Below are 26,404 nucleotides of genomic sequence, written 5' to 3' on the forward strand. Positions count from 1 at the left end.
GCTTGCTATTTGTCTCCCAGATGGATTTGTCAAGGATTAATACAATTTTTAAAAAGTCTATAATCGAATAACATCTTTTGTGGTGAGGGAAAAAAAAGGAGAAATCATAAGTACTGGGGAATCTTTAAAGCTAGCTCTGGACAGCTCAGTCCAGCTTAATGTGGGAAAACAGTTTAAAGGATCTTTCAAATTTCTCTCCAGACTGTTTTTCTCTGATTCTGTGATGATAATCTTCACCTAAAGCCTACTGAAATGATTCATTAACTGAGCTTTGAATGCCATGCTGCAGCAAATAAAAAGTGAAAATTCTTCCTCCCATGTTAAAGGTGAATGCTGCCCGCAGTGTTTTCAGGTTGCCTTGGCAAGTGGTCCTACAGTGGAATCCTGATTATGTCTGGTGAAGGGCTGGTGAGTTCCCTGGTAAGCACAGCCCAAAGCTGCAGCAGGAAGGTCCCTTCCTTGGCTTTGGCGTACTGCTGTGTGTCTGTGCCTGGGGCTAATGATGTATGAGGTTCTGTGGTTATTCCCCACTCCCCACACACAGGCACACCAGCACTATAACCTAGTTGCAGGTCTCAGAGTTGGGTAATTACCAGTCTCTCATGACCAGAGCTTTCATCGCTCTTTCCATTTGAAATTGTATAGGCCAGCTCTGACCTATGGGGGTCATCTACCAGTGTAATATAGAATAGCTCAGGAATCAGTTTCTCTAATTCTAGGCCAGGTCCAGGCCTTTGACCTTCTCAAACAGCTGCAGAAACAGTGATCAACTCTGATCTCATTTGTTCAGCTTTTAGCACCCGTTCCATGGGTTCTGTTATCTTTGTTGCTCTTCGCAGGTTTATCCTCTAACTGGGGTTAGCAATGTCAGCAGGTCCTGTCATGAAATAAGTAGATCCCTACAGGATTGTTTCCTCTTTTATTCAAATCAACAGCAACGGACAGTCTTCTCCATTACTGGGGAGACCTTTCAAACAGAGCACAAACCATTGTTTTCCTCTGAAAAAACTAAATATCACTGTATGAAAGCAAGCAACAGCTCTGGTGGTGTGCTAGGCATTTCTTCTCTGAATGTGTGACTGACACAGCCAGTAAAGAGTGGGCTTCACCAAGCAAGTATTTGGCTTGCAGCATTTGCTGTTACGTAATTGTACCTTATTTTGTTTAGTGTCAATCTTATGAGGATTATAGCACACTGGTGCTTTGTGGCTTCTTTGAAGATTTGATCACTACAACCCTTCTTGAGTTACACCAGAGCATGTTGGTGAGCAGCCAAGGTGATGCTAGTGGCCTGGCAGCTGAACTTGGATCCATTTGTAAGGAGCACTCTCAGAGTCTTGTTGCAGGAGGCAGCACAGCAGGGCTGTGCAAACACTTCTCTGCCTGGGCTAATATTGACAGCACCATGCTGCTCTTTACACAACTAAAGACAGACAGCAGACACTCACTGCTAATATCAACACCTGTACACTACAGAAATATTAACCTAATGCAAACAGCCCAGCAGAAGTTAATGTCTACATTCATGGGAAACCAAATAAAAACCTCTTTAATTTCCTAGCATGAGTGCTAGTGCCCCGTTTAGCTCTGGCTGATCATTGCTGAAGAAGGTTCAGGGGTTTGTCATCCATAGCAGCCTCCCATCGGTTTCTGCTTCATTATCTCTGGCATTTGGCCACTTCTGGCTCAGTTTTATTCCTTTGTTCTGATGAATAAAGCAAAGTCTGTATTGTCATCCTACAGGGAAAAAAGGAACCGATAAACCATTTAGTGTAAGCAATTAACATGCTGAATAATAAAGCTTCAAACCATAGGGACCCTGAGAAATAAAACAACTGGGACAACGGGCACCTTGTGATGTTTAGGAAGAGTGAGGTTCTGTAATAGAGCAGGGTGACCCCATGTATCTGTTCTAGCTGGGGACTGACTGGCTGAGGAGCAGCCCCACTGAAAGGACCTGGGAGTTGCCATGGATACCAATAAACGCTGGTCCTGAATATGTCTGTGACCACACTATTTTAGGAAGAACACAGAGACTCAAGTTATTCCTGGATCCTTAGCAGTGGTATGGTTTCAGAAGTGATCTATTATGAGCCTGTAGCTACTTGAAGGTGAGTTGCAAAGTTAACAAACCCAAATTCACACTGGCAATGGCAGGTGATAGAAGAAGTGATGATGGCCACAATTTCTATCTATCTATACTATGAAAAGATTTTTTTTCTTGTCAAGAGGCTGGTGCAGTGCTAGAACAGGTTATCTAGAAATGTGCTGGAGTCTGTACCCAGACTTGTAGAAAATTCCACAGATGATGCTTCCATGTTGGTGGTAGTACTGCCTAGCACACTGATTTTGGATTAGAGACTCCTTAAGTCACATCCCACCAACTAGTAAAGCATGTGCATTGATGACAAAGTCAGAAGTCTTCCAAGTCATGAGCAGCTCTGAAGGAAAATTATTTATTTTATGAAGGAAAGACAAAGTATTTTTTCAAGAGGAGTAGCCCTTTAAAACAGTACTGCCCCACAACCTTATGTCTATTTTTTTGTAGAGAACACAGCAAAGTGGCTTTAATAATGCATTACACTAGGTTTTGATTCAAAGGCATTTAGGTGATGCACTGTGAGCCCATTGTTCTAGTCCTGGTGCATCCACAAAGCATATTATCAGAGCAGCTACTTGCTCTCCTCTTCTCTCAAGTGAAGCCAAATTAGCACACAGGACAGTGGATCTGGCAGTGACAAGGCAGTACCAGGCCTTAGGGGTAGCAGCTTTTAAGAGGTATGTACTGTATCGATGACAGAAAAATTATGGAATCAAAATGTTACTGTTTCTGTGAGTTGGCCAGGTACTTAAAACAGTTACGAGAGCAACCAAGTCACAGAAAGTGTATTAGATTGTTTCCCCTGGATTCCACAGTGCAATGGAGTGAGTTTCCATTAATTCATGAGACAGGGGACTCCCAGACACATTAGCCAGCAAAAGATCAGTGGTCCCACTATGCTACCTTTACTACCGTTCAGTGCTGTGAAAGAATTGGAGGCAGCACCTTGCAATAGGGTTTCATTTGAATCACTCCTGCACACTCTCCTCTCCTGTCCTCTTTGCTTGTAATAGAGATGGGCACATGGCAGGGCAGCTGCACAAGAGCTGTTTACTTTATGTCTTATCAGCAGCTCTGGGTGCTTTAGAGACTGCTAGAAAAGACCCCAGGTACGAGCCGCTCCCATATGGCAGGACTTTGGACTAAAGCCTAGAGCTGCTGTGTCCAGATGGATGAGGCTTTCTCAACTACTTCTGCTCCTGGCAACACGGTTTCTAGGATTTCTGAATTCTTTGTCTCAGAACTCTCTTTGCTCCTGTTCTTTTTAAGCATCCAATCTCGAGAGAGGTTCTAAGAGTTTTATATGCAGTGCTGAAGGTTAATCAGCATAAACACAAAGGTAGACTGCACATGCCATATGAAGGTTGTGTGGCTAACAGAAAATGAGGCTTGCCTCTGAGATTCTGCATGCAAGCCAAATGGGTAGCACTGTCCAGTAGTATTTAGCAGCAGCATACAGGCAATGTTGTGGCAGGGTTTTTAATTTAATTAATTCATGCTGAAGGTAAGCAGTGCCAGCAGTCGAGGCACTGTTGCAAGTCTGCTTATGTACCTCTTGTACTCAAACAACCTAGATAATTTATTATAAGATGGAAGGTGGTGTATCTCAGTCTCCAAGACCGTGCTCAGTGGCAGGTGGCATGGCTAGGGAGGCAGAAGAGCTGGAAGTAAGACAAAGCGGTACAGCAGCACCTGGTTTTGATGACCACACGCACAGAAGAGCTATTGCTCTGGGGTCTGTGGCCTACTGAATGCCCTGATGGTGAAAAAGATCCCCTTATGCAGACACAGGAACGCTCAGGAACGTTAGGTACTCTGCAGGGCTCTGCAGTGTCTGCTTGTGCCATTCTCGGAAGAGCCATGTCCCAGTCTGCGCTTGGAAGGCAATGGGCTGCAGGAGTGCCACCTGCTGGGACCCATCCCCACAGGTCCTGGGCAGAGCCCCCGGCACCGCCGGACACCTCGGCTCTTCCAGCAGGCGTGCCCAGAACACACCGCTAGGGCTGTGCCTTTGAAGGCAAGCAGAAGCTGTGCAAATGCTCTCGCTTCTGTGAGCGTTCCGCTTGTTTGTAAGGCACTTTGGCGTTGAAGGCCATCGCGATCAGCGCCCTAGCAGCCGGGGCTCCAGGAGGCCTCTCCCCGCAGCTGTAGTTCTCTCCCCGCCCCGCATTCGCGCACCCCGAAGAGCCCGGGAGCGCTGGCCGAGGCCCCTGCCAGCAGTCCGGAGAGCGAGTGGCGGCCACGCAGGTGCCGCCCGGCGCGGCGGAGCACAGCATGCGCGGCGCTCGGTCCTTCGTACTTCCTCGCTGCCGGGCGACTCTCAGCGCAAGTTTCTGGCGCACACCGCACCCGTAAGGCCCGTACGGCCCGGAGCGGGCTATGACCGAGAACTAGGGGTCAGCTGCTCGCACCAAGACCGAGAGTGGCCGGAGCAGCGGAAGCCCATTCGTCTCCGCTCCGCCTCGCCCCACGTTACTCCGGGACCACACTCAGCGCCTCCTCCGCAGAGGCTTGTGGGGCGTCTCGGAGCGGCAGCGGCGCGGGCGGAAGCGGAAGCGGGAGGCTGCCCGAGCTGCGGCGCCTCTGTGGCGGCTGCGCCGCTTAGCCGCGGGAGCACGGCCCAGCCCTTCCGCTTCCTCCCGGCGGCAGGCGCGTCTGCGCGGGCGGCGGGAGCCGGCGGTGGCGAGTGACGGAGTGTCCCTCCGCAGCTCTGAGGGGCAGGCGCGGCCCATGGACCGGCACAAAGTGAAGCGGCAGCGGCTGGACCGGATCTGCGAAGGTGAGGCGGGGTGGACGTCCCGGCGCCGCGTGGGGCCACGCCCGGCAGCGGCCGGAGGCCCGAGTGGTGGGGACCGCGCACCTGCCGGCGGCTGCTTTGGGTCCCACTGCCTGCGGGTGGGCTTCCACCCAGCGTCCCCGCCCCGTCCTCCTGGAAAGCGGCGGCTGCTAGTGGCTGTCACAGACCGCACGGACTACGGGCTCTCTGCTCGCTTGAGGAGGAAACAGACTTGGAGCCTTGGCGAACTGAGGTGGGAGGTGGCCGGGTTAATGGGGACTAGGCCAGAAGTGGCTTTATATGTGTCTTCGGGAGCCTAGAGTACGATGACATGCTTGTGCGTAGATCACCTCGTTATTGACAATACGTTTTATTATTCTTTATATATGGAGTGCTTTTTTATGTAGAGCGTTGATTTGTTGTTTTTTTTCCTACCTTAAATTACTTATGTTAGTACCAGTTTATTTTTTTTGCTTTGACTAGACTCATCCTAAATAACGTAATTCTTATCAGAACCTAGTGACTTCTTGGACTAGCAAATGAGGGTTCCAGAATTCTGCTCTTAATATAATCACTCCTAATGAATTTCTTAATAGGCATACGGCCTCCTATTGTGAATGGCCCAATGCCAGCACGGCCACTGGTTGCACTCCTGGATGGACGAGATTGCACTGTGGAGATGCCCATCTTGAAGGATGTTGCTACAGTGGCATTTTGTGATGCTCAGTCAACTCAGGAAATCCATGAAAAGGTGGGCAAGATACCATGCAAGCATTCAGACATAGATCTCTGCCTCTTAGAGTACACAAAGCAGAGACTGATTTGAACTGCTTTTGTTGTAGGTGCTGAATGAGGCAGTAGGAGCTCTGATGTATCACACCATTACACTTTCTCGTCAGGATCTGGAAAAATTCAAAGCCCTCAGGGTCATTGTGCGTATTGGCAGTGGCTATGACAATGTTGACATCAAATCTGCAGCAGAATTAGGTATGACACCGTTAGGACTTTGTTGTGCTCAGAACTGAATGTGAGGTGGAGCACTGTGAATGTTTTTGTTTTATAGCTGAGTGCATTTAACGCCTTTTGTTCAAAAAGATTTGGAGCTCTTTAATATCAGGTCTCTGACCAGCTGACCGGCATCAAAGCTGGTAGGTGGCTTGCAAGAAAGATTCTTGGATTGCTTTGCTTTGGTGTCAGTGTAGATGTCGTTGTTTGGGTTTCAGAAACCCAGATATAGTGTTTAGCTGTCATATATTTGTCTAGTGCTTGAACTGGGTCTAAAGAGCCTTCTCATCTGAATGATTCAACTCTGTGGAGCTCCTAGCAATGTTTTTAGTTCTCATCCAGCCATTACATTTTTGAGCTGAGTTTGGAGCTCTTAGGGTTCTCTACTTAAAGTCACCATCCATATCTTTGATAAATCCAGATTCAGAGCTGTTGCCTTTCCCCTCCACACTCATTAGCTTGGGGAGAAATGGATCAGTTTGTTTACCATCAGACTGCTGCTCACCACTTTTCCTTTGGAGTGATAGTGTGACAACTCTTATGCACGGCCAGATTGTGGGGTTTTTTTTGTTGATAATTAATGATTATTTTCTTGCTTAGCCAGAAATTCATTCTGAGGTAAGATACTGTTCCTTATGTGTTCTGAATCTTCAAATCAGGCCCAAGAGCTGGTGTGTGTGTGTGTGTGTGTGTGTGTGTTCGTGTTTTCTTACATTTAGGCATAGTATTGCATGTAAACACATTTTTGTCTAGCTGCAGAAGAGGTGAATGCATGTGTCTTGTCTGAAGTTGAATGAGATGGTAGCCAGTAAGATTAAAAGAAGTTAGGTTTTCCTATCTCTCCTTCTGTCCTCCGGGTCATCTGTATGACATGGTGCAATTGCAAAGGATTTGACAGACAAAAGGAGTAAGATATCTGGGATTGTGTGGCCATTGTTCTCCAAGTCCTCTCTCTGGTCTGAGTTTAGTTTAATATCTCCTTTGTAATAGGCTTCTCATTGCTGAATTTTATGTGCCTTCAGCCATTGCCTAGATTTTATTACTAGTTTTAGATAGAGGTGAGCTTCTGGGGAGGAAGAGTTTCCTTGATTTGGCAAGTGCCCTTTTTTAATCTAGTTATTTTTACTTCTTGGCTGATTTGTCAAATGAAGGATAGGAGCAATGAAGTGATATCTTGCCAGCCTTCTCCACTTCCCACCCCCTTTTTAAAAAAATACAACCTCAGACTGTTCAGGAGATTTTGCAGCAGTATTCCACCTTTCCTATTCTTGACAGTAATTTGTGTTCAAGCACTTTAACTCTGTTTGCAATAGTAACTTACCTGATAATTCTAGCCAGGGGGTTTATGGTCCCTTGTGGCTGTGTGTTATTCTAGAGTGGGAATTATTTTTAAGTCTAACTTCAAATAGATTTAGAAGGGCTCCTATGGCTTTTCTCTGTGTTAAATGAGTTAGTTACTATTGCTCCTGGGGAAGATGATGCTTGCAGTGAGCATCTGGACTGTGAGGCATGAAAGAGCACCACCATCTGCCTTAATTCTTCTGCAGTCTGCCAGTTAATCTGTCAGAAGTATCTCTGGTTCAAGTGCATCTTTTAAGATGCAGATCTAAACCAGTCAGCTTCTTGCATCACTTGTGTGACCCAGTTTTCTCATTTAAGTCTGTTATTTTGGGTTGTTTTGTTTATTTTTTTTTCTTCTAGTGGATGTGTCAATCAGATGAATATTTACAAGGAAGGAATGATTAAAAAAGGCTGGCTGGTCACATCTGTGTTGCTGTCAAATGAGCTTCTGAGATGAATCCTATGTTTCTTGGCAGGAGGAATTCTGGAACATTGAATTACCTTTCAGAACTTCAGCCTGAAGAGCTCTAATGTTGGTTTAGCCTTGTAATGCTAAAAATCTTATATGACCTCTATGGCTTTGTAGGCATTGCAGTTTGCAACATCCCCTCCTCCTCAGTAGAGGAGACTGCTGACTCTACCCTCTGCCACATCTTGAACCTCTATCGCCGTGTTACTTGGCTGCATCAGGCCATGCGGGAAGGGAACCGAGCTGCCAGTGTAGAGCAGATTCGAGAGGTGGCTGGAGGCGCTGTGCGTATCCGTGGGGAGACTTTGGGCATCATTGGACTAGGTAAGTGGGGGGAGTTGTGAGAATGGAAAGTTCCTGGGAACCTAAGAATTACAGATTGAAAAAGTTGTAATTTTACAGCTGTTCATTGTGAAACGTACTGACTCATAAGGAATGCTAGTGCCCTGTTCTGTGATGCTGGACATGTCTGAGAGCTGGCTGTATGCCATGGGACTGGGGACTTCTTTCATGTTCAGATGGCTAGAAGAGTCGGAACATTCAGACAGCTCATCTCGGTGACTGTTTCCTGTATCAGTAACAAAGCCACTTGAAAGCTACCAATTCCTTCTTCAAGTTCTGTAATCAGTTATTGCTGCCTCTGACTGAGGGTCCAGATTTAGTTTGAAAAGCAGAGCTCCTTCTAGGCTAAACTCTGGCTATTGCATGGGGAAAGACTAGAATTAGCCATATGGGATCAACACTGAATAACCTCCTCTGGATCCCCGTGGCAGTCCGAGGGGTTTCCAAGGCTGCAGTACCTTAGGCCCTAGAAGTAAACTCCAGTGTAGGCTCCCAGTCTGCCTCAGTATCTTGTCTTTAAAGTTTGTTTTACCTTTCCTTGATGATTGTGGGTTTTCTTTTGTGAAGGCCGAGTTGGACAGGCAGTGGCTCTGCGAGCCAAGTCCTTTGGCTTCAACGTGATTTTCTATGACCCCTATCTGCCGGATGGAGTGGAGCGATCCTTGGGTTTACAACGAGTAGGAACCCTGCAGGATCTACTAATGCACAGCGATTGCATCACATTGCACTGCAGCCTGAATGAACATAACCATCACCTCATCAATGACTTCACTATTAAACAGGTGCAGCAGGAGCTTGATTTCCCCCACAGAGCACTGTGGAAATGAATGCAAACAGAATCTGCTGCTTTCACAGAGGCTAAGAGTGTGTGAATCCTGCTGCCTCTGTCGTGTGTCTCCTGCTGCCTCTGGAGGCTGGAGCGTGTGGATCCGGGTGCCTGTCCTTTGTGCTGTATAGAATTTCATGTTGAGAGAAGAATAGGACTGGCTCTTTTTGCCAAGTAATTTCATTTATAAAGAGCGTTTTAGGTGATTCAATAATGGCAAGTTATCTTTAAAATACATAATTGACTCTCTTGGCTAGAGCCAGATGTGGTGTGGCTGAGACTGTGTAAGGCTCTTTACGCAGCTCTGCCAAAGCCTCTCTGCCCAGGCCCACTGCAAAGTCAGTCTCGGGCTCAACTTCACTAGTCCATAAATGCTTTTCAGTGCTTTCTTGAGAGGTATCTGGATGTTGTAGTCCAGTTTTGTATAGCTGGATACCTGATTCATGTCCTCTTTTCTTTTTTGATGTAGTAGGATGAATATGGAGTGCAGAACTTGAGAGTTCCAATGTTGCCCTTACTGTCTTGTGATTTTGTTTGTTCATTTTTTAAAGCAAATTTCTCGAGCATTGCTTGCAGGCATTTCCCCTGTGGTTAGCTTTGCAGTGAGAGCACTCCTAGTTCGTCCAGGCCTCATCTAATCATTTCAGGCACCTGCTCATTTCCAGTAGACTTCCCAAGATTCACTTAGCTTCTGTGAAAAGTCTCATTCTCAACCCACTTAATATTTTCCTTCTTCCAGATGCGCCAGGGCTGCTTCTTAGTGAACACAGCCCGGGGAGGGCTGGTAGATGAGAAAGCCTTAGCACAAGCCTTGAAAGAGGGAAGAATCAGAGGAACAGCATTGGATGTGCACGAGTCTGAGCCTTTCAGGTAACATTGCACCTGCATGCCTGCTGCCATCCTGTCACTTGCCTACACTGGATGATTGATTTTTTTTTTTTAAGGGTTTTTTTGGCTCTTTTTGTTACACAGAGGAAGTTGTCACTCTGGAGAGAAAACACGTTGTGGTTTTTGTTTTGTTTTTTTTTTTCGTTCTCTCCCCTTCCCCTCACAGCTTTGCTCAGGGACCCTTAAAAGATGCTCCCAATGTGATCTGCACTCCTCACACTGCCTGGTATAGCGAGCAGGCTTCCATTGAATCCAGAGAAGATGCAGCTAAGGAGATCCGCAGAGCTATTACAGGTAATGAGGAAGTCTGTGCTCTACAGCTGCTGCTGAAACTAGTGTTCTTTTCTTAGTTCACTGCAAGGATGATGCTGATTGTTCGTGGACTCACTAACTGGTTTCTGGAACTGGAGAGTAAGTTGAATAGATGCCTCTTTGCCTTCTGAGAATCTTGTTACTATTGCTGGAGTCACACTTTTCCTCCTGGGAAAAGCTTGTACCAAATCCTTTCCAGTAATTACTTTGGCAGTTACACTGCACACCTTTTTTTCTGGAGTACTACATGTTGTCTCTTGAGCAAAGTGAGGCCTGGCAGTTGCAGTTTGTAGCAAATAATTATCGTAAGATCACAGAATGTTAAGGGCTGGAAGGGACCTCAAAAAATCATCTAGTCCAACCCCCCTGCCACAGCAGGATCAACTATACCAGATCACACAGGAATGTGTCTTGTCTTCTCCAGCAACTAGTTGCTCAGTTGTCCCCTGCCCAGTGTTACCGTGTGGAGGTTGACAGAAAAGATGTGTGTTTCTTCTCAGCTTTCATTTATAAATGCTTGGAGTGAGCCCCTCTTGCTTGTGTCCTGGTTTTTGTCATTCTTGGTGCTCTTGCAGGTCACATACCTGATGCTTTGAGGAACTGTGTTAATAAGGAGTACTTGCTGTTAGCAGCTCAGTGGTCCAGTATTGATCCTGCAACTGTCCACCCAGAACTCAATGGAGCTGCAGCTTACAGGTGAGATATGTAGGCTATCCAAGTTACTGTTTCCAAGCTGATCCTCTTGCTGGAGAAGGCTAACATCCCTCTTTGAGTTTGAGAACTGCTTGTACCTGCAAGCAAATAATGTTTCTGTTCTTATATGATCTGTATATGAGCTCTTTCTGGAAACTTAACAGCAGCACTTCGAAAGATGTTCTGGGATTTAACATTTCCCTGGTCATATTTAATTACATCTGCATACTGTCCAAGTCTTTACAAGATCTCAAGAGATATCTTAATATAAAGTAGTCTTCTGGGTGCCTGAAGAGAGGTCTGGATCTTAAAAGTTGTGCCTATCATTAGGGCTACATAAACAAAATGCAGTTCTTACCTGTAGCCCAAATATGGACTATTAGAAGGAAGAAATATGGACCTACTGGAAGGGACCATATCATTATCTAATTCCAGCAAAGAGATGACTGCTGGGTTTGGCCAGTGGCCTGAACAGGATGTGTTTCAGTGCATTTGTCTGTTAGAGACCTGCCAAGTCATTGTGAGGAGGTTGCTTCCCTTCTGTTTTCCTCCCGTCTGCAAAGTAGGAAATATATTCTCTTCCCTTCTCTGAGATATCTACAGAGGTGCAGATATATTTATGGAGAAAGAACAGAGAGGCAGGATGGAAGTAATAGAAAAGTAGTTCATTAGCAGTGCATGAATATCTCTCTCCTGTTTTGTGTCTTGCATCTATCTGTTAAATTAATTCAGCTCCTTTTTCTGTCTTGGAGCCCAGTGAAGGATAACTGGCAGCTTGCATTCCTGCAGATGGGGAGGGAACTTTCAGCCCTTCAGGGTATCTTCATACAGTGCCTCATGCTGTTTTCCACTGCACATAACCTTCTGCCTGTGTTTGAAACACTCAGTACATGACCTGAGACTGTATGAGAAATTATGTCCTTTGGTACTGGGTACAGAGCTGCTACTTCTCAGTTCTGGATGCTTTCCCTGTCTTCTGTCTCAGAGTCTTTCTGTTAGAAAGAGGGATTTGTATTCAGTGGGTGTCTCAGGAAACAACTTCTTTTGCCTTGCATAACTGTTGGACAAGCTTGTAATTTCTATATTTCTGTTGGTTTTAGGTTTCCTCCAGGAGTAGTGGGAGTAGCCACCCCTGGGCTACCAGAACCACCAGTAGTGGAGGGGATTGTAGCTCATGGGATCCCTCCTGTTTCTCACTCTGCACCACGTACCCCTTCCCCAGGAGAGACAAGCAAACTGGATGCAGACAGAGAGATTCCTGCTGACCAATAGCAGCATCTTTATCCTCTCCTCTGGCAGCAGAAAAAAGTAGGAGGGTATCTCCTCCTAGGACCTGCTTTAACACCCTACAGAGACTGCTTCCCATTCCTTCAGGATGGGAGAATGCATTTCATGACCGGCAAACTTTAGCTCTTGCCTTTCTTTTCTAATGCTTTAGTTTCAATCTGTCGACTCTTTCTCCTTCTCTGGGGCAGGGCAGCAGTGACCTTGCCTTCCCTTGGAAATACCTGGTTTAACAAATGAGTTTTCCCATGTTTCTGCCTCGGTCATCTGTGACAGGGAACTGTCTTGTGCACTGGAAAAGAGCAGTGAAGCTGCTGATCAGGGATGGTCCTTGGTGTTCCTAAGGCCAGACTTCAATGCACACTTCTTATGTGACTTATAGCTTAAACTTTATTTGGCTGAACCTCTCTTTTAAGTGTAGCCATGGGGAATAATAGAAGAATATTGGAGAAGTTGTGACTTGCCTTTATGCCCTTGGTAGGATACAGCCTAGGCTCAGCAGTATGTCTTACTTGGCTTGTTTCAGTTAAGGTTTCCTCTGGTGACAGACAGAGTGCAGGCATTGCTAGTCCTTGACAATGCAAAGTTTTGTCTGTGCAGTACTAGGCTTGAAGTTAAGTCTCAAAGTCACCCTTGTCAGTAATTTGGAAGAGACTAAAACGTCATCCAGTGTGTCCATGGAACTCAGAGAAGGCAAGAGAATGGAGAAATGGGGAAAAACTTGCACTGGGAGACAGCAAGTAGCAATAACTCGCAGTTTCAGTTGCTGGTTGCACACACATGTACCTTGCAGGATGATGGTGGCGTTTATCCACAAGGTATCGATCATGTTTGAAATCTAACATGTGTCTTACAGATTTGTATTATCATTTTTGGCATAACTGCATCAACTGCAGGTACCACACCACTTGTCTCTGTGCTGATGGAGAAAGCAGCTTTTAACAGTTGACCAAATGACTACTCCAGCTCTGCTAACATGCTGCATCTCCAATAATGGGCAGGGCAAGGCTATTTTTTCACACGAGCAAGCCTTTTTATGCTAAAGGAGAAAGAACAGTCCTAGCTTGTCACCTGAAGCCAAGGCAAAGTTGTTGCTCTCAAGTCTTTCTCCATTTCCTGAGTGATGGAGTATGAATTGCTTCTTTGAGGGGTATGGAGTCATCAGCAAAACAGGTTCCACAGGAGAGCATTTTCCTTAATTCCAAATCCTACTTTAGTTTAATCTTGTTACACTTCAGTTGCAGCCTTTCCGTGCGCAAGTTGTAACAGTTCCTGATTGATTTGTTCATGTTGTGTGGCTATATTAAAGTAGGTGCTATATGAGAGGCATACCCTGTGTGTGGGTTTGTCTGCCTCCTTTGATTCTTCCCTCTGTTGTGTGTCTGTGACTGGAAGTTGAACAGCTGAGAACAGGCTGGAAGCACCTCGAGGTGTTGGCAGAAACCTCTGGCTGTTTGCGGTTTGGGAAGCTGAGGAAATCTTCCAGAGTCACTAAATTTTCAGATTTTTTTCCTGAGTTTAAATTTTTCTCTAGTACTGCCTTCACATAATGGCTTACTACTGATGCAGTGAAGTGATTTCTTCCTTTCTCCTCCGTGACCTCCCCAATCTCCCCAGCAATTCAAGAAAGGAAAATAGGCAAGAAGTAAACTTCAGGTGTTCTCTTACAGATTTTACACTCTAACTGTTTAGCATTAGTGAGATGATATTAGTTCTCTAGTGCTGAGTGTCTTTTTTTGGTAAGGTATTTGTCTCGGTGAAGGTTCTTAGCTTCTGTGTTTTCATGGATGATGCTGATTCTACTTATAATTCATATACCTCCTTAGCTGCTCAGGTTTAGCAGATCAGACTGGGACTGGTGGTAGGCACAAGCTACAGGAGAACTTTTTCCTGAACAAAAGCCTCGAGCTGAGAAGCACTTTGATTGCAGCTGTACCTAAAATAACCAGCAGCACTTTCCTGAGTTCTCTAATCTCTAGGAAATCTAAATTTCACAAGCTACTAGCTCAGAAAGCTGTTCTTCTGACAGGCAGATGGGGACAAGTTTTCAGGGAGTGAGAGCTCATCCTGTCTGTTACCACATTAGGGAAGCAGTCTGTCAGAACTACTCTTTCCTTTTTCGCTGGTGAAAATTCTGCTCTGCGTAGAGGTTCAGGTCTGAGATTATTTTGTGGTAAAGGGTTTCTAATTTTAAGTTTTGTGAATACAGAGGATCAGAGTACATTGACCTTATCTCTTCTAGAGCACAGTGCAAGATAGATTTATTTTTTTAAAGAGGCAGCAACTTATTTTTTTCTTCTTTTATTTTTTTTTTAACTGCAAGTATCTCTGTAGACCAGTCAAATAACTGAGCAGAGGAACAGTGGAAAGATCTCGTTTGGGGGACACTTGAGTTCTTGTTTTAGGTGGCTAGATATACTGGTGATTAGTAAATGTAGGAATTAAATAATTGATCTTTTAAGAGTTGGGTACCAAGGAGTTGAAGCTGACAGCACTGATAGTGGCTCTGTTCTGTCCAACACCATGTAGGCTTGTGATTGGACATGAAGGCAATTTTCCCCTTGATTAAAGCCACCACAGAAAATGGGGAGGTACAAATGAACAGAACCCTTATCAGGACCTCAAGGAAGGATTCTATGCTTACAGGATTATTCTGCTTGTATGCCATTTGTACCTCTGCTTATAGACTGAACCTGTTGATCACCAGACAAAGGCTGTTCTGAGCAGATAGCTCAAAGCAAAACTTACCAGTACTAAGGTCCCCTGTGGTCTTCTCCATCCTGAGTGCCAAGTCCTTTGTTAGCACTCTCCTGTGTGATACACTGACTTGCAGCTCTCCCTCCCAAGGTTAGAGTAGTATACAGAAGTGGAAGGGTTTTTTTCTTTGGTTGGTTTGTTTTCAGTTTTTTTTTAATGCCTTCCTTCAGAACTAGAGCAGAGCTTTAATCCCAAAGAACAGAAGTCTCCCAGGGTGAGGCAGAAGTGCCCTTGCTGCACTAATCTGCTTACAGGAGGTGCTCACACTGTCCCAAGGTACATTCTGTTTGTCAGGGTCACTGCTGCTGACCAGCTTTTTTATAGAGGACTCAGAGTTTCAGAAATATATTTTTGTAGACAATGACTAAACTGTGAAACATTGAAATAAAGCATGTAAACAAAAACTTACAGCACTGTCCTCTGTACAGATGTTTTTCTCACTTCAGTTCTCTCCTGATTCATTAGAAAATGTTTGATTACTTCTTGGATATATTTTAATAAAGTTATCCAAAGAACTTGGCTGCTGTCTGTGGAAGGGGTAGCCTTAGACACAGTGTTGAAGGAGAGGGTTGAAAACCTGTGGAGGCAAGTGTCTGCTGCACTTTTCTCACGTGGGGGAAGTGGGACTTTCCAGAGTCACTGCCTGGATCAGCCACTCTGGCAAATGACTTTTGGTTTCTGGAGCATTAACTGTGAATCACAGCTGTGAAAGTGGCAGACTGGAAAAAAAGCTATCTTCGGTGGTTAAGGGAGAACTCTGGATGTAGCCTGGTGATTATTTGTGTGATGGCTCAAGTTGAAACTGTGGTAACTGGGTTTTGTGGCCTTTAAATTGTGTGGTTTAAATACACATGTCTAAGCAGCAGCAGCAGCAGCAGTCTTGCTTACAGTAAAAAAGTGTTTGAACTTAATAGAGAAAATGGGCTTATGACACTATTTTTTCTATTATAAAATAAAAGTCATTGCAACAACTAGTGTAGAAAAGAGGCTGGGTTTTCATAAGTAGAGGTTAATTTGTGTTCTATGGCCTATCCTCATGTCTGTCACCAGTGACAGCAAAGAAACACCTTCTTACACCTAGTGGATCGTGTCATTATTTGTCTAGCTAGTACTCTGTGCTTTTGGAATATCCAGCACCATGCTCAGGAGCTGGGGTATGAGAAATGCTGGCCATGTTTAGTCTTGGAGCTGGTGGAATGGGAAGGGGACATAGGAACACTTGTGATCTTTAATGCATTTCTAGTGCATAGCTGATCTTACTGTTCCAGTAAAGAAGCTTGAAGAAGGGCCAAGGTTGTTCTTCAAAGAATGTAGTAGTGTTCTTGGATTTATCATGGCAGTCACTTAGACCATATGGCTCTTCTGCCCTTCAGTGATGTTTCATGTAGATACTGGCTCAGTGTGTTTTGTTTTGTTAAAGGAAGGAGGAGAGTGGGTGACTTAGTAAAGCTAATGTAGTACATCAGATCTGACCCATCCTATACAGCACAGGAGGACAGACTGTTTTGATGCCACTTGTGTTTGTTCTTAGGTTCTATGTAGTTGTTGAAAATACCAAAGACAGACCTTGCTTTCAAAAAAAAAAAAAAAAAAAGTCTCTTAAACCATTTCTTAATGTAATAATCTGTTTTAGAATCTGTCCAGGACTAAAATCAGACCACAAAGAGTACCAATAATTGGGTGAAATATGTATGTGACATATGTATCTGAAGACAGCTACATGCTACAAACTGGTATTTTGGGCACTGTCTTACCCATTTCCCAGTACAATAAATTGCATCTCTTTAAGCAGGCAGTAACAAAGATCGGATGTGGTTATCTACTGGCACAATAATTGTGCATAAAAGAAAGTGAAAGCAAGCAACTTGCCTTTCCAGTTGCCAGTTGAGTGTCAAATGTGACTGAGAGAGAGCACAGAAGCAGCACATGTACAACATCTTTCCACAAGTGTGTCCAACACGTCGTGGTATGTAACGTAGCCTCTGCTCCTCATTCCAGTTTCTATCACTGTTCCTGTGTCTTTACTGCACAAGCAAAAAGAGCTGTTGCCTGCAACAACTGTGGGATTATAAAGTCCAAATCTGCTGAAAAGGAACAGATATGTGGCACTGCACAATTCTGCATGGAACCGTCCCAGTGTGTCAGCCAGTCCTGACGGCCACATCCCATTAATATTGTGATTTAATCACCTTAGCCACATGCCAAAATAAACGCCTTTTCGAGATCACTGGAAAGCAAAGCAGCTGGACCTGTGAGGAGCTGTTACTGTCCTGGGGCCGACGGCTCGTGTCAGTCGTGCAAGCCACAACTCGGATCCCGCTTCTCCAAGTACCGTGTCCTGGGTTTTGCGTGTGCCTCGCAGTGTACACAGACCCGACCTGGCTTCTTAGATCATTTCAGAACTTGGCACAAACGAGAGGCCCTGCCCTGGGAACGCTTTCTGCTCAGGCTCCTCCGCGCTGGCCGGCTCCTCCGCCGTGCCTCGGGCTCCCCTGGGCTGCGCGGCTGTCCCGGCTGCCCGCTCCGGGACCCTGCCTCGGCCCGCAGCTGCGGGACCCAACGAGCGGGGCGGGGCCGCGCGGAGCATTGTGGGGCAGAGGAGGGGGGGGCTGGGGAAGCTGCCCGAGCGCGGTGCATGCCGGGACAGGGGCGGGCGGCGCTCGGAGGCCCAGCGCGGGGCAGTCTCTTGCTCGGTGTTTCGGGGCGTCGACGGCGGCTGGTGGGCTTGGGCCGGTGGAGGCTCCTGCCCGTCGGGGATGGCGGACGCGGCGGCCTCCCCCGTGGGGAAGCGGCTCCTGCTGCTGCTGGCGACAGGGCCGGGCGAAGGCGAGGCGATGGGGCCGGAGCCAGGGCCTGCGCTTCCCTCCCGGGCCTGGAGGAGCGGCACGGTGCGGGCCATGAGCGGAGCCGTGCCCCAGGACCTAGCGGTGAGGCTCCGGTGGAGGGGGAGTGGAGGGCGGGCTGTGGCGACGGAGAGCCGCGGGTAGGGACGCCGCGGGTCGGGCCGCCCGCATGGGCCGGGGCCTCCCGCCGCCGGCGTGGGCCGCTGTCGGGCAGGGCTGCGGTGGGGCGAGGCGGCGAGGCCGGGGTCGCGATATCGCTGCGCTGGAGACCCGCGGCTTTCCTGGGACGCGCTGCCCGTCAGTCCCCGCTGGGCTTGCCGGGGCGCGCCCCGGGCCGAGAAATGGCGGGGCCGGCCTGCGGCGAGCGCAGTGGCAAAGCGGTCCTGCGGGGGCTTGCACCTCTTGGAGGCGGAGAGTGTCCCGCAGCCTCGGTCTCGGGTGCGGTGGTAGGAAGGAGCAAATGTGTGAAACACGCGACTGGGCCGTGCCTGCTTTCCGACGCTGTTACGTATGTGTGTAACTTGTGAGTGGTGATTTCGGTGGGGTCTTTTGCCCCGAGATGTTAAATGCTCTCCATCAGCCTTGAATGATGCTCCTTGCTTGAAGGACTAAATTTGAGCGAGAGTTGCTGATTTATTTTTTTTCTTGATTTTGTTGCGTTTGACATATGTGTCATCAGTACTCTTGCGCTATGGAATCATCCATCCCAAATGTGAGTGTGATGTAATGAATTTTTGGTGTGCCTGATTTGGTGGAAGGACTGGCGGAGCGTTGTGGGTTTTTTGGTTGTTTGGGGTTTTCTTTTGGTGAATCTCTGCCCAGTAAAAGGGAGTCCCTTGTTTCCTGGTTGGCCGTTGCCGTCTAACCATGTGACACCTGTTAGATTATCCTAACAAAATGAAACTCGGGTTCAGTGCTTGATAATCGTGGGAAACACAGGGTTTTGGTTTTCTGTTGTGTCGGATTTGTTATCTTCCTTTAGCATTTCAGCACTTGCTCCGGTTCCTTTGACTTAGCACAGTTACAGTGATACAACTGTCTCTGAACAGTGTGTTCTCCGGATTTGCACAAGGACTCTTAAATGTGAACCATGTCAAAGAATCGAGGCAGGCTGTTTTCAGAGTTCTTTGATGTACAGTATTTAGTGGTGCCATGTAACCTTCCATGCGTAACAAATACAACTGTGGCAATTGTAACAACGTACTATCAGAAAAATAGTTATTTTTAAACTCATTCTCTCCAAAGAAGTGTTAAGTTAGCAGCAAGTGGTAAACTGCAGTCTAGGAAATCCTTGTCTAGAGTAAAGTAAAAATGTGAACCGAGTCTGAAACAGGCTAGAAGAAAATATTATACCTTTTTGGATTACTTTAGTCTGCTTTCTTATGGGGTCCTGTAGAGATGCTTTTACTTAGTAGCTCATAGTCTGACTTTGGGCTTTTAGAAATACAAAACTGCATCTGAATACCAAAATCTCTCCAAGGACAAAAACTCAGAAGTACACAAGAAGTTTAGAACTAAAGCATTTCAGAAAGCAACTAAAATAGCTTTTGGGGGGTTGATTGTGTTTTTGTGGGTGTTTTTTTTTTTTCCTTTAAGCTGAAAATGTAGGTCACTTACTTTTTCTGGTGGAGTAGAGACTCTGGAAAGGTTTTGGGTTTTTTCCTCTACAAATTTGGTTACAGAGAGCAGTTCTTAAATATTTTTACTCTGACAGAATGTGCTGCTTAGTCCACAAAAAATATACGTAATGGTGAATCCTACCACCTAGAAGAGTTCCTCAGGAAAAACCATGCTGTTAGAAAACAGCTTTGCCCCTTCTAACTAGAAACAGATCTTGTTCCTTTTTTGTCAAAATACCTATTAGGTCAGAATCTAAAAGACCTGTCAGTAGCTCAGTACCACCCTAGTATTGTAAAAAGGTACGTTAGGTGATAATGGTAGAGTAGCTCAGTGTGTAATATTCAGGGCAGGTACTGCTTTTGTTTATGTGGGGAGCAGAAATGTATGAGATGTCTTGTAATGCATGGACGAGCTGTACAGATACAGTGGAAGCTTAGGAGGCCTGAAATACAAGGTGTTTTGAGTAGGATTGTTTTGCTTCTTTTCATACATGATAGGAAAGGGTTGCGTTAGAGCTCTGTCCCCCAGCTTTATGGATAGTAAGTTACATCTCACAAGTCTTGTTTTGTGTTTTTTTTTGTTTTTTTTTTTGTCTGAGTTTTTATTGGTTTCCTATAGTATTCAGCAGAGAGAACTGAATGTGTTCTGAAGGCATTTTCATTTACACAGGACATAGCTACTACCCATTTTAAGAAAATAGCCAGTAGTCTAGTATATCATGCATAAGGGATGTCATTGAATGTAAGTGAAACTTAGAGACAACCTGAACAGTGAAATAAGCTTAACTTACTTTACAAGTATCAGAACTGCTTGAGTTAACCATAATTGTCAGGGTATTTCAAATTAGTTCTTTCTAACTAGGTCACACTGGAAAAGGACATACTGTCTGGAGAGGGATGCTGGAACCTTACAAACTTGATGTAGATTCATGTGCACTTGGTTAGTTGTAAGGTGCTACTGAAGTCATAATGGTAGTAGAGAAGAACGGGAGAAAATGTGTATGTACAGTCTGCTTGGGATAGCGTGTGTGGAGAGTCTTGCTAGCTGGGCATATGTGTCTGTCAGAATTTTGGGTTAGGACTGAATAGGCAGTTAGTAGAGGCTTTCAAACTACAGTAGATGTAGCAAGACTTTTCGGCAGGCAGTTGAAACCAGGGTATTGTGGATGTAGTGGGAAGGTTCACAACAAGCTGGGGTTTGTATGTGGGACATCCAGGTTACTTTCTTTACAGATTTCTTTCTGTGCCATCTTCATTTTCTTCTGTCCTGCAGAGTTTGACCATGGTCCCATACCTTCTATGAGAACGCTTGCATGCATCTGCATTTTGAAAGAGCACTAATGGAATGGACCACAAGAAAGTAGTGCAGCCGTTGTCTCATCCCCCAAGCAATATAGGTTGCTGCTGCTGGCTGGGTGTTGGTCAGACCAGTGGGCACATCTTCAGTGTTTTTTGTCAAATGCAGAGGACAGATGACTGCAAAATTAGTGGCCATACCTTTTTTTCACTTGCTCTCTGATGCTTTGGGGGTGGCCCAAGTACAAAGCGCTGTGAATCCGAGTTCTGCCACGGGTTTGCCTTTTTTTTTCTTCCTGACAGCCTTTCTGTCTTCCCACGTGTGAAAGACAGACATCCACACTGAAAAATTTGCATTTGTACAGTGAGTGATGTCTCTGATGATCATCTTGCTTAGGGCTCAGTAGGGTAGTGATGGATTCTATGTCCGTTTATACTACTGATATGCCAGGAACAGGGATGATGTGAATAGGATGGAAGACCTCTGATAGTTTGTGTAGATATAAGTTCATATGGTTTATTAAATAAAAATCTAAAAAAAATCTTGTCTTCTTAGGCAGTGTGATTGCAGGAGGGGAAGCTTAGCGTGACTTTGATAATTCTTGGCAGATCTTGGTGGATCTGAAGTGATTATCAAGTTACAGATGAATGGAGACTCAAGATGATGAGACCTCCCAGTCTTGTGCCATCTCTGGCCTTCCTGTGTTGTGTACCAAATAGTAAGGAGCAGAGCAGGTGGTGGCTGCGAAAGGAGTTGGTATGACTGATCTCAGCAATGAGGTTGGTTATCAGAGTTGGCAGTGGGACTGGAAGGTGAAGGACTTTTCCTTCAAAATAACTTGAAGTTACTTAAAGGAAGGTTGGAATAAGGAGGAGGACAGCCTTTTCTCCCAGATGTCAAAGTGATGGGCCCAGAGGAAATGGCTACAAGCCATGCCTGGGAGGGGTTAAAAACTAGATATTGGGAAATACTTCTTCACTGAAAAGGTTCTCAAACGTTGGAATGCTCTGCCTGGGGCAATGATGGAGTCAACATTCCTGGAAGCGTTTAAGTGGTGTGTGAACCTGATGGCTAAGGACGGTGGTTTAGTGTTGACCCTTTGGTCTTCGAGGTCTCTTCCAAGTAATATTCTGTGATTCTGTAACTAAGAAAATGTGTGTCACCGTATGAGAGGCTTGTGAGCATGCATGCATTTGTCTAGTTAAACTCTTTGCAGAGCTGTCCTTGCACAGCACTGATTCTCTGTCTGCTGCTCTTCGCCCTGCTGGCTTCCAAGTTTCCATGTTTATGCTATCCAAGACACTTAGAGTTCCTGTCCTTTTTCTCTCCCTTCTTGCTTATTTGAGGATGTTTGTTACAGTTTATTGATACCCGGTAGCAATTACTATTCATGTGCAGGCGTTTCAGTTGAAATGCTTACTCCTGGGGATTACAGAAATGCCCCTTTGAAAGTCTGCTGTGCCTACATGGCATTTGTGCAGTGTTTCTGGTATTTTAGGAATTTGCTATGCCGGTCTGTGCATCTGCAGCTATTTCAAAACACTTCAAACCTGTTGGACTTTTGAAGAATAAAAATATTTGGGGAGGTCTAGGTAGAAATATGGAAGCTCTGCATTGGGAAGGTGAACCTCGAGGAGAAATGTGCCTTGAGTAGAACAGTCAGACTATTTTTCATTTATGTCAATGGAAGAACGGGTATACCGGGCAAGGTGAAAGATCCACCTAGTACCCTTATTCTGCCCTGTGGACTCTTGCACTGGTCAGGTATGGGTATCGCTATACAGCTGTGGAAAGAGTCAGAATTGCTAATTGGGAGTTCACGCAGTAAAATCACACACAGCATGCCTGCTATATGTTTGCATCTGTGAAGGGCTATAAAATAAGTTTTTACTCATCTGATAGTGGATGCTCATAGAGCTCTTTGACTTGTAAATAGTACGTTGACTTTGGAGGGTTGGTCTCTTCCTCCTCCCACGTGGTGTTTGTTGCTGTAGAACCAAAGATTCCAGCTTCTGTAGTTCAGACTCAGTGAACCGTGGCTGTTTGACTTTGGAAAATTGCTGCTCAAATAGGCTTACTGCTTAAAATGTATACTCAGGTTAACTCTGGTAAGAGATTCCTTATTTATATTTGTTAGGTTTGTTTATACTGGTATAAGCAAAATGAAAAATTGTAGTATTCTTGTATATTAATAGGAGCTTACACATCCAACTTTTGCAAGTGAAAGCTGTAAAGTTACTGTGTATTGGCAGTCTGTCCGAAGGAAGTTCCTTTTAAGTGTTTGTATTTGCAGGTCAGACTTTGCCTTTGAAGAAGTTGAATGTTCTACACAAATAACGGGCAGAAGAGAGATTTAGAAATTTCATCGAAATTATCTGTTCTGACCTTCTTTGAACATTGTAGTGTTGAAGAATAAGAACAGAAACAAGGAAAAAAAACCGCTAGGAAGAAAATACATTTGCAAGGCCTTAAGATTTTTTTTTCCCATCATTGTCAAGACAGAGTATATTTTTCCTTTGGCAGTTAATTTTCTTAGGTGGACAGTGTTGACATGGTATGTAAAGGATTTGTTTTTTACCAGATGCCATAAGCTGGGAAAGTATAAATCATATGTTTTATGATCTCCTTGGTGACTACATTGTCACTTCATTTAACTGCATTTTTAGTTAGGGTTACAGAAAGCAATAGGTTAATCAGAGCTGTGCAAACAGAGTAAAGTTTAAGCAAGCTGAATTCTAGTGTTTATAATGATATTTTAGGTCCCAAGCTTGGCACATTTGTTGGTATGTCCTCTGAGGCTGTTATATGTGTGGCAGTGAAACAGAACAGAAAGACTGAACCATGCATTTGTAATGAGGCAGTTCAGTGCCAGGACTGATAAGGGTTTTGAGCTACCAGAGCCTGTTTTGTCATTCAGAGGATTTTTGTGTTACCGTACTGTCTGTTTTCGGTGGAGATACTAGAAGTTTGAAAGGTTTCTTTTGTTTGTTTATGCTTCTAGGTGTGACTGCAGGGCGCTGCCTGATGCAGGAATTCCTGTGGAATACTAGCAGTTGCATACTGTTTTCTGTCAGGTTTCAAATGGAAGACTGAGTGTTTCATAGGAGGTGAAAACACATGGACTTGTGGATGTGGAGCAACTTCTGCTTGAAATGCAAGTGATTATGACAAAGTTGTTTGGGTTTTTTTTGTCTTCATTTACTACTGTTTTGCATCTCTTTTGTTGGCAGTCGGTTTCCTAGACATTGATTGCAAAGGTAGACCGGTGTCTTAATACAGTGACTACTTACAAAATCTGTTTTGTAATTTAACTTCTTAAGGTACAAGGCTTCTTTCCCTTTTTTTCTTGTATTTTTTTTCCCTGTAGAGAAACAAGCTTCTGCATGTAGTATGTATGTGCGTTTTCCTTGGTTGAGTTCTGTGTGCTGAGTAGCTGTTTTCTTTTGGCTGATCTTGTTCTGTGCTTCAGTGATTATTAATTAGACTCACCATTTTTTTTCCTTCCTTCAAAGTCTGTCTTGTGATTTTTGACATTTCTAGGGCTTTTCATGCACATATTTTGCCTTCTCCATGTTGCCTCCATGTGTTTGCGTTTTTCACAGAGCTCCCACTTTTTTTAACCAGCTTCCAGGCTGATTCAAAAATATTTCTATATAGCCACATCATGCTCTTACAGAAGTAGATGTTTGGATAAATGTCTTTTTCAGGAAGACTTTGTCTTTAAAGTTTGTGCATCATATTTGTGTTTGGTTGTTGAATAGCTTTTTTTTATGTTGTCCTGAAATACACTTGTTTGCACAGTAACTTCTCTGGATAGCCTTAAAGTGCTAAGGAGCCTTAATGCTTCCAGTTTCAGCTGCTGATTACAAAGCCAAAACAACATTCAGTTCTACCTCCACGTAGTTACTATCCTGTGGTCGTTGTGCTCGTGGCTCCAGTCACTTGCACAATGCCTTTCCTTGAGAAGCTGCTGGCATCTTACAATTTGTGCCACCTCCTTTTGGTTAGATGAATGTTGTGATTTAAGGGTTAACAGGTAGGCAGGTGGACTCTAGGACCGCGGATGGGATTACCGAGCCATGTTACTCCCTCCCCTTTCCTGCGTATCCTCTATTTAAGGGGACGGGAAAGTCCTTCGGGCTCTCTTCCCTTTTGCTTTCCTGCCTGGTAGGGAACTCTTGCCGAGTGCTGGAAACCTCGACGTGGTCGGGCCTGCATCCACGTGTTGGGGAAATCCATTAGCATCCGAGGTCAGGTTTTGTCCATATCTCTGTATATCCCTTCTCTCAATCTCTCTCTTAAATCAATGTCAGATTTATTTCTTCTCCAGTTCCTATGTTTTATTTTGAAACTGAACTTACTGAAAGCTTATGTGTAGTTGGAAAAAGTCTTCAGTCTGTTCTGAGTATTGACTGCCTTGTTGCCACTACTTATGTCGGGACTCACTTTTTAGTGTCTCACCTACATTAGATGATGACCTGTTTGCAAAACACAGAGATACGGAGATTTTCTTGTGTAGTCAGGTTTTTGCATGTTTGGCACCCCCTTGATTCCTTTCTGAATTTCCATCGAGAAATCATGGATTTTTTTGATGTCCAGCAAGTTCATTTCACATTAGTAACTGTAAGAGTTTAATTCATTGGAGTTGCTTAGTATGCTGAATTACATTGAGGAGCATGATTCTGGAGAGAGGCTGAGTTTCTTAGGCATTCTTCTGAAGAACAGTTTAATTTTCTACTTAAGAAAAATAGCTTTGGTTTTGTACTCTCAGGCTGATGAGAATGTGGCATTATGCTCCAAATTAAGGCTGGTATTGTCTTAATAGACTAATAATTATCAATCTCTTGCTTTATTATTTTTAAATACAGGTGTTGTGTTTGCCACTTCCCAATCACATAGGTTGCAAATTGTTTAAGAAGTCTTGGTTATCAAACCTGTAATTTGAGGGCTTGCTTTTCCTTCAGAGTTCTGAACTGGAGGTCCTCATCTTTCTGTTGCTGATAACGGTTCTAGAATACTTGAATTTATGAACAGTTTACTTGGAATTCTAGGTGTTGTGTTTTGTGAAACAGAAGGTATTACCTTTAAAGTCCAAATAGCTTCAGAAAGAAACAGTAGTCAAAAGAGATTGTCATGCTTTTGTTTCACTGAAGCCAGTTGGATACAGGCAAACATCAGCTGAAGCTGCATTTTAGAATAAATAATAACAGAAAGCACTTAATTGACAAAACTATGTTTCCAACCCAAATTTATTCTATGAAATTTGCTTTCCAATAGCTCAAAGATTCCAAATTACTGGTAGCAGAGAAAATTCAGAAATTATAATTTTACTGTAAATTAAGGGTGAAAGGTGTCCCATTTTAAGGACAGGCTTGGGGAGTGATGAATGAGTTCTTAGTGCACAAAAGGGGCTGGTGGCTGCTTCAAAAGGCAGTCTGTCTCTGGCTGCACAGCAAGGAGGTCTCTGAGGCAGGAAGTTTCTGTAGGAATGCAAACACTCTTGAAATAAAGTTCTTCTTAAAAAGCAAATCATAGTGATAAACATATTTGACTCTGCCTGGTGTCAAATAGACCACAGTTACTGGATTCATTTCAGAGTGCAAGGGATACTTGGCTTGAGACATGGCTCACAAAGTGGTGCTGTGTGTGATGTTCACAGCACTGCAGCTTTGGATTCAGCTGGTGGAACAGGCTTATGCCGACCATGCAGCCACAGCGCTATGAGGCTGCTGTTAGATCCCAAATTTGACTGGAATATCACCTGTTATTGATACACCTAGCACAGGCATTTCCTTGTTTGGTGCAACCCAGAACTGTGAGTCAGCTCATAGTCTGGAAGTGTGCATCTGCT

At 44.7% G+C, this 26,404-nt stretch overlaps 2 protein-coding genes across 2 annotated transcripts in view; both read left to right on the top strand.

The window, feature by feature from the left end:
- Positions 1-4,650: 4,650 nt before the first annotated feature.
- LOC135185193 (C-terminal-binding protein 2) lies at positions 4,651-12,122 on the top strand. Its single transcript, XM_064161720.1, has 9 exons — positions 4,651-4,880; positions 5,474-5,628; positions 5,720-5,864; positions 7,810-8,016; positions 8,602-8,816; positions 9,600-9,730; positions 9,915-10,042; positions 10,636-10,756; positions 11,854-12,122. Exons 1-9 carry the CDS (start codon positions 4,832-4,834, stop codon positions 12,023-12,025), a joined length of 1,323 nt encoding a protein of 440 aa, XP_064017790.1. The 5' UTR covers positions 4,651-4,831; the 3' UTR covers positions 12,026-12,122.
- Positions 12,123-17,444: 5,322 nt separating this feature from the next.
- Positions 17,445-26,404, top strand: part of KDM3B (lysine demethylase 3B) — a 49,563-nt gene continuing 40,603 nt past the window's right edge. Inside the window, exon 1 of the mRNA XM_064161721.1 lies at positions 17,445-17,721. Within this exon, the coding sequence (XP_064017791.1) occupies positions 17,551-17,721 (171 nt within the window). The 5' untranslated portion in view covers positions 17,445-17,550. The remainder of the gene's footprint in view (positions 17,722-26,404) is intronic.

The sequence above is a fragment of the Pogoniulus pusillus genome, chromosome 22, assembly GCF_015220805.1.
Source record: "Pogoniulus pusillus isolate bPogPus1 chromosome 22, bPogPus1.pri, whole genome shotgun sequence".
NCBI classification, from domain to species: domain Eukaryota; kingdom Metazoa; phylum Chordata; class Aves; order Piciformes; family Lybiidae; genus Pogoniulus; species Pogoniulus pusillus.